The sequence below is a fragment of the Octopus bimaculoides genome, chromosome 7, assembly GCF_001194135.2.
Source record: "Octopus bimaculoides isolate UCB-OBI-ISO-001 chromosome 7, ASM119413v2, whole genome shotgun sequence".
NCBI lineage: Eukaryota > Metazoa > Mollusca > Cephalopoda > Octopoda > Octopodidae > Octopus > Octopus bimaculoides.
Window position 1 is genome coordinate 26101077 of NC_068987.1, and position 8741 is coordinate 26109817.

The 8741-nt window shown below is 37.0% G+C and overlaps 1 protein-coding gene across 2 annotated transcripts in view; it reads left to right on the forward strand.

Annotated features, from left to right (window-relative positions):
* The window catches only part of LOC106870180 (UDP-glucuronic acid decarboxylase 1), a 69900-nt gene that overhangs the window by 35600 nt on the left and 25559 nt on the right, over window positions 1-8741 (forward strand). For both annotated transcript variants that reach the window (XM_052969407.1, XM_014916180.2), the window contains exon 3: window positions 437-511. In XM_052969407.1, coding sequence (XP_052825367.1) covers window positions 437-511 — 75 coding nt within the window. The remainder of the gene's footprint in view (window positions 1-436; window positions 512-8741) is intronic.

Consider the following 8741-nt stretch of genomic DNA (forward strand, 5'->3'; position numbering starts at 1 on the left):
CTGCTCTCTATAGCCTGTCCTTTCTTTGCAGGATGTTGGTTCTGGAATTCCCTCTCTGTTCAGTTTTTTTTTTTTTTTTTAAATTGTTGAAGTTTTCAGGAAAACATTAATAGCATCAATCTCACTTGTCTTGGAGGGCTATGGCAGGCCGTAGGCACCCTCCCAACACAACAAGGAGAAAATGAAAATAAAAAAAAGGACATGACTTTGATTTTGCCCTGCCAGCAAAGGATATATACATATTTTTTTTGTGATGTTATGCTTGTATTTTGGCTTTTGACATATCTATTGCAGAGCCAAATCCACCTGAATGAACTCTCTAACAATGAGAGGCACTATGCAAGGAAAAACACAGGTAGTATGTTACAAGAAGATTACTCTAGCATTGGATATTTAATCATTCTTTTCTATTTATTATTCTTTCTCTTATTAACAGGGATATTTCAGAAAATATGTTGGTCCAATCTGAAATAAGGAAATTAAAAAGCCGAGTTAACCATTTGGAATATGTGTAAGTTTCAACGCCTTTTATTCTGCATTTTCTCAGAGTAATGGTAGGGATGTCTATAGATTTGTTTCCAATATTCAAGATCTTCACAATTTTTACAGCTTTATTTTCTGTAATCTTTACTTAAGATATGCAGCTAATATTACCACATATATTTTTTTCCTTTAATCATTCCTTTAGATTATGCTACTGTATGTTTATTTATGAAAACTAACTTTCTAGTTTTTACGATTATGGTTAGATTAGATTTCACTTATGAGGTCTTATTAGAACAGAATAGGTTCGTTAATGTTTACTGTACTGCAAAGTATCAGATTCATTCCTTTTGAATTCCATGTTTAATTCATTTTTATTAATTCATATTTTGTAGTGGTCATCCCTGGTAACCTCTTTCTTTTAAACTGAAACTGGTTACCATTATAATGATTTTTGTTTTCATTCATTAATGGTGTATAACTCATTAATTAAAATTTCTTGGGTTTATCACACCTGATGTCTATTCTACGGAAATAATTTAGCAATAAACTATATGCAGAATTAAATACTAAGCTATTTTCATTATGTCTAGGGATCATCATCATCATCACCACCACCACCATCATCAGCATCACCATCATTTGTTGCTGCTGCTGCTGCTGCTGCTGCTGTTGTTGTTGTTGTTGTTGTTGTTGTTGTTGTTGTTCTTCTTCTTCTTCTTCTTCTTCTTCTTCTTCTTCTTCTTCTTCTTCTTCTTCTTCTTCTTCTTCTTCTTCTTCTTCTTCTTCTTCTTCTTCTTCTTCTTCTTCTTCTTCTTCTTCTTCTTCTTCTTCTATCCATGTTCCATTGGTATGGGTTGGTCAGGTCATAATGCTCTGAGTCAGTTCTTATTTCAAGTTACTGTCCTCCAGATAGGTTGGAGGATCACGTCTCACTCATACATTTTATTTTGGACTTGGTGTCTATGACCGGATGTCCTTCCCAATGCGAATCACTTTACAGAGTGTACTGGGTGGATTTCACTGAGGCACCGGCACTAGATAGATGGGTGTGTCTTCAGCAAAACCAAACTAAAGGGTCCTGTTAACCCTCTTTTCTCTGCTCTTTGTTTTCAAGTTGGGCATTAGGGACAGTTTCTAAAAATCTTTGATCCAACAGTTTCTGATGGAAGGCATTGCTTGCTTGCTAGGGATAGACTTTCCAGACCTGACCAAGTTGGTGTTGCTAGCGACTAAACCTCTCTTGTGTATGCAGGGTGACAAAAACAATCCAGCATATGCTCATTCATTGCCCGTGAATTACTGGTAATTAGGTTTATCTCGAACAACTGTTTTCATATGTTAAATGGGTCTGGCTGTCAGCCAAGTCTATGAGAAAGATTGAACCACTCTCTTTCCTTTAGCAAGGAAGAAATGGTAGTCTTCTTCTGGTAGCTATGGTATCAACAGTCATGTAGCGGCTGTGGTTGAGGGATTTGAGGACAGAGCTGTACCACTCAGGTCGAGTCTTCATCAGCTTCTTTAAGTACAACTTGAGTAGAAGGGTGGGAATAGAGAAGAAGGTGCTGGCTTCTAGCAAATATTATGATAGATGGGTTTTATTGTTGGCACTCCGTCGCTTACAACGTCGAGGGTTCCAGTTGATCCGATCAACAGAACAGCCTGCTCGTGAAATTAACGTGCGAGTGGCTGAGCACTCCACAGACACGTGTACCCTTAACGTAGTTCTCGGGGATATTCAGAGTGACACAGTGTGACAAGGCTGACCCTTTGAATTACAGGCAGAACAGAAACAGGAAGTAAGAGCGAGAGAAAGTTGTGGTGAAAGAGTACAGCAGGGTTCTCCACCATCCCCTGCCGGAGCCTCGTGGAGCTTTAGGTGTTTTCGCTCAATAAACACTCACAACACCCGGTCTGGGAATCGAAACCGCGATATTATGACCGCGAGTCCGCTGCCCTAACCACTGGGCCATTGCGCCTCCACTGATAGATGGGTAATATTGGTGAAATTGACATAGCTTAGCTAAATGATCTTGCTGTAACTATGGGTGGCAAGAACTGGGAGAAGGTATTTGATTTAAGTGTGTCAGGGTAATCTTGGATTGTGTGTTGAGTATTACAAATCACTCTGAGCAGTATCTCCTTCATTTTGAGAATCCTTTTCTTGTTCTTATTTTGTTCTTTGCTGTTTTGTTTATCATTTTCTATTTGTTTAATGTATCTTTACCATTATTGTTGTATGTCACCTGTTTTTCTCAATGTAAATCCCTTATTCTCAATGTAAACCCCTTGCTTATTATCTTTTCTATGTTTTCACTTTTGTACTGGCCCCAATGCCTTGCATCCATTATCATTGTTAAAATGAAGAAATATATAATATTGGTAGTAAAAGCTACAGACATATTTGAAAATAAAACCAAAAGAATATGTGAAAATATGAATGCAGTGTGGAAAAGATTTGTAGGAAGCTGATATTTTAATTTTTTTTTCTATGTAATTAATGTTTGGACATCAACTTCCATCTAAGCTTTCAATATTTAAAATTTCTCGATAGTTATCTCATTTTCTGAAGTATGAAATATTACAATTCCTCAAAATTCAGATTTTTTTTTAGCATCACCTCTTATATATTTATTTTGTTTTTGGTTTCAAAAATATTTTCAAAACCGTTTTGAATGAAAATTCTTTTTGAAAGCCATTTGATATTTCCTTGTTTATTTAGCAAACTAAACTTATGCTTTGAAAATGCATTATACATCCTCTTAGCATCGAATGTTATCTACTCTATGTTGCCAAAATTTTGTCAATTGGCAGAAATTCTTGGATATGGACAGATGTCCTGAGCTTCTTCTAGCAACCCTTTCATTATTAATATTTTGTGTATTAATAAAGTTAGTTTCTCAGATTGTAGTATTTTCTAACTTCTTGCAGGATTTTCCTGTTCACTGACTTCCAAAGGTTTTAAGCTTTATACATGTTACATATTAATGTCTTACATAGTATCTGGATAGATCTCTGTTGGATTTGATGTTGAGAATTCAATTGTTTGATCCATTAAATTATCTACCATCGAATTGGTTTGTGAGTGACTGAGTTGCACCACAGACAGGTGCAACTTTAATGTAGTTCTCAGGTGGGTCAGTGTGACATAAAGTGGAACGTGAACCCTTCCAAAGTGAAAATCTCTCCAAAGTAGGTTGTTGTTGAAGCTGTTGCTATGATTGAATCCCTCTCTTCTGAGAGGGAATCGATCATAGCAATTGTGTACTCCTTTACAAATCCGCAATCCTGTGATGCCAGTCTTAGATACAATTTTTGTTATTGCAAATAAATTAGAGGCTGATGGGTTGGTAAAACCATTAGAACCTCAAACAAAATGTCTTGTGTTATTTGTCTCAGCTCTTTATGTTCTGGTTTCAAATCCTGTCATGGTCAACTTTTCCTTTCATCCTTCTGGGCTCAATAAAATAAAACACCAGTTAAGTACTGTTCTATTATTTTTGTTTATATAAACCAACAAGTATTTTAGCACTAGTAATTAGCTCCCAGAAAATTGTTTCTTATTTCTTTATTGCCGACAAGGGGCTAAACATAGTGGGGACAAACAAGGACACACAAAGGGATTAAGTCAATTACATCGACCCCAGTACCTAACCGGTACTTAATTTATCGACCTCGAAAGGATGAAAGGCAAAGTCGACCTCGGCGGAATTTGAACTCAGATCGTAACGGCAGACAAAATACCGCTAAGCATTTTGCCTGGCATGCTAACGTTTCTACCAGCTCGCCACCTTAAAGAAAATTGTTTCTGTGATGCAAATTTGCTTCCTTATAGACTTTTTACTTATGTAATATCCTATGGGTATGTATGAATGCAATGCCACAACTTATATACCTCTCGTTGGTAGATATTGTTGTTTGATAAAGGTCTTATGCTTGGATTAAGGATATCTTTTCATACTAAAACAAGAATCACATTAAGGGAGACAGAGAAAAAGAGATAACTAGGTCAACTCTAAGCATATTGTATCACTGATTGGAAGGAAAATATATCTTCTTGCATTCCAGTACTTGCCAATCCATTCTAGAATGGAAAATATCCCCAAAAATAAACAAAAAACATTAAAATAGGTGGACAGACTTGCTATAAAAAAACCCAAAGAAAACAGTTGATATCATTACAATAATATATACTTGATAAAACAATGCAGAAGGTAATAGTGTTAAATAATTTATTGATATTGAAATTGGATGCTGTTAGTTGGGAAAGGCTATGAACAGGACTACTCAATTATTATATAAAGTAGATTGTGTTAGTGCATTTCTAATGAGCCACGTACAGTAAACTTTTGGGAGAGTAAGTTTCATTTCTATTTTTTACAGCAAAATGCCTCTAGGCCTTAACTATTTAGCATGTAAATTGGCCTTATCCGGCCAAAATATTCTGCCTGTTTTATGTTCAAAGAGACCAAATCTGGCCTTTCATACTTAAACCTGCAACGTCATTCTAAAAATAAACAGTCACATCATCAAGATCTTGATGTTACAAGATAATTCATGTTTAATTCAAAACAATGTGAATAAATAAGCAGTACATTTGACAGTATAATCCGAATGCTAAAGGGTTAGAAGACCATCTTAGAATCACTTCTTCATTTCAACAATTTCTTACGAGGGAAAAACATAGAACCTAACAAAAAAGCATCTCATCATGTTCACAAATACATTTTCCATGGAATAATGTGGAAAGGCCATGAAATAGCTAAATGGACCTGAAAATATACAAAACTAAATAGGCAGCAAATTGGTAGAGTTTCTGCAGCATTAGCTAGAGTGCTTTTTGGTATTTGTTTCAAATTGCTGCACTCTGTGTTCAAATCCCACCAAAGTTAACTTTGCATTTTATGTGGCAGCAGAAGCCAGGTCACTAAGTAACTTGCAAGACATGACCCCTTGATTGGGAGAGGAAGCTTTGTGCCAGGTGATGAGTTGTTAGAGTTTGCTAGGGTCTTATACACAAAATAGTGGGAGGAATTGGAAAGATTTGACAGAAATTAAAAATTGGTCCCTTGAAGCTAAAAGTTATGGAGAGATATGTTGAAAGCATTCTAAATAGCAATGGAAGAGAAATGGTTCATTTGATAGATTTAATACTGATTTCAAAGTTTGGCACAAAGCCAAAATTGACAGGGTAAGCCAGTTATATCGACCCTATTGCTCACTTGGTACTTATTTTATCGACCACAAAAGGATGAAAGGCAAAGTTGGCCTTGGCAGAATTTGAACTCAGAACGTAAGGATGGATGAAATGTCATTAAGCATTTTGGCCCAGCATGCTAACAATTCTGCCATCAAGCCATTTTCCTCATGAGTGCTTGATTTAGCGATTATAATATCAGCTAGTGAAGCTGATATGTTTGCTGGGTTCTTGGTTTTTCAGTAGGCTTTTAGCTCCTTACTGAAACACCCTCTTAATATTTTCATTGCATTATGGAAATGCTTTGTATCTAAAATGTCGAGTTTGTTAGAAACTGCACTGCATAGAAGGAGTATGACTACAACTGATTCAATAGTCTCTTCAAACTAGTAGAGTAGACAAAATGCAAAACTGAGGGCTGTAAAGCGTGAAAGAAAGAAATATATAGATAAGCTATAACTGACAAGAGACACTAAAGTGTCCCAAATACCTAACAGTCAGTGAAGCAATTTCTCAAGGATTACAAAGAAAATAATGATTGGTGGATAGAATGGCATGACAAATCAAATTAGTGTCTAGAAAATTAATACATAATCATGGTGCTATGACTCAGAACATATTTAGTTGACTCAGAAGCTGCCTTGCCACCTACCTAGATTATTGCTGTTTTAAACTGTCATATATGTCTTATAACTTACAGCCAATCGATTTAGACTTTGTGACTAAAATATCTTAGCTGTCTCAACTGCACTTTATCAATTTCACTATGAACACTTAAATGTATTAATAAAACTTTATAATGAAGCCCCCAGCAAGAGGTTTTATGCTAAAGTTAAAGATGTAGAGAACTTATTTTGGTTAATGTGACCTTATTGTCATTGTGTGTGGTGTTATGAAGGGAAAGAAGTTAATCAGCATTAGTTTAAGATTCAATATAATGCCATAGGTATGACTTTAAACTGCATCTGGTATTTTGGGATTCCAGAGTTTTGAGGAACCACCTCTTGACCACTATTACTCCTGGTCTGCGCTGACCTAGAGTAGTAGTACCAATTAGGGTCCCAGCTATGGATTAACTAGCTTATTAGGGCTGTGAAGATAGACTCTGCAGAAGAAACGTTCATGGTTCAACTGAGAGGAAGGTGGCTGCAGTAATGTATTGTGAAGTGCAGAGAATAAAATGAGGCGATTGAAACATCTTCGTCATCCACTACGTCTGTCTTCATCTTCGATTGTCTTAACTTGGTCTTGCCACTAGACAGAAGATGGTCATGGATGAGAGAGTGAAGTTGACGGTATGCAACCCTTCTTCATTTTAAACAAAGTCACATACAAGCGATAAGCCATCTTTGTTATTTGTGATGGTCCTCATCACTCCAACAGATGTGCATGATGATGAAAAGGAAAGAACATAACTGTTAAGTTATTTTATTTACATAGGCGTAGGAGTGGCTGTGTGGTAAGTAGCTAGCTTACCAACCACATGGTCCCGGGTTCAGTCCCACTGCGTGGCATCTTGGGCAAGTGTCTTCTACTATAGCCTCTCAGGCCAACCAAAGCCTTGTGAGTGGATTTGGTAGACGGAAACTGAAAGAAACCCGTCGTATATATGTATATATATATGTATGTGTGTATGTGTTTGTGTGTCTGTGTTTGTCCCCCCAACATTGCTTGACAACCGATGCTGGTGTGTTTATGTCCCCGTAACTTAGCGGTTCAGCAAAAGAGACTGATAGAATAAGTACTAGGCTTCTAAAGAATAAGTCCTGGCTGGGGTCGATTTGCTCGACTAAAGGCGGTGCTCCAGCATGGCCACAGTCAAAAGACTGAAACAAGTAAAAAAAGAGTAAAAAGAGATTGACGTTAATATAGAATTCCATTGTGTTTTATTTATGGTATATGGTAACTACAGCTATGGTTTATTTGTAGTATATGATAGTAACTAGAATTGCGTTTTACTGGAGTATATGGTAGCTAAAAACTGGAGTACTGAAGGGAATTTAAAATGTTACAAAATTATTCTTGATGAATAAAATGATTATTGGATGAGTACTTGGACAGTCCCTGACATATTAACAAAGTTAGTTTTGATTGTTGTGATAATGACTAGTGGATTAGTACCACCTGACTGGCCTTCGTGCAGGTGACATGTAAAAGCACCCACTACACTCTCTGAGTGGTTGGCGTCAGGAAGGGCATCCAGCTGTAGAAACTCTGCCAAATCAGATTGGAGCCTGGTGTAGCCATCTGGTTTCACCAGTCCTCAGTCAAATCGTCCAACCCATGCTAGCATGGAAAGCGGACGTTAAACGACGACGACGATGATGATGATGATGATATATATATAAAATTGTGTGTATTTGTGGGTGTATGTATGCACACAGACACACACACGAGGGTTGGTTGGAAAGTTCATAGGCTAACCAACATACTCTCTTGGAATGTGACCAAATGAGGTTTATCTTTCATCATAGCCCCCTTGCGGTCCATACACTTCTTCCATTGGTGTTGCAATGCTTGGATCTCATTGGTGAAGAAGCTTTTATCCTGTTGGTCAAAAATGTCATTATCACTGCAATACTGGTTCCCAGCCAAGTGTTTTTCTTGTAAGGGAACAGTTAATAGTCAGGTGGGTTCAAATCAGGAGAATAAGGAGGGTGATCAACCAGTTCAAAGCCACAGGCACACATAGAAGCTGAGGACTTGTGTGCTGGAGCATTGCCCTAATAGAACAAGGGGCATTTCATCAGTTTTCTTGGGCATTTGGTCTTGACAGCCTTTCATAAGTGCCTCAGCAATTTGGCATAGTACTCTTCATTGATGGTGTGGCCCTTTTGAAGATAGTCAATAAATACAATGCTTTTTGCATCCCAAAAGACTGGGGGCATCGCCTTCCCTGCAGATGAAACAACTTTTGCCTTCTTTGGTGCAAGTCAGGAGGGGTGTTTTTACTGCATAAATTGTCTCTTTGTCTCTGTCTGTAAGTGATGAACCCAAGGCATATATATATGATAGAAATGTGTGTATTTATATATGTATATATATATATATATATATATAT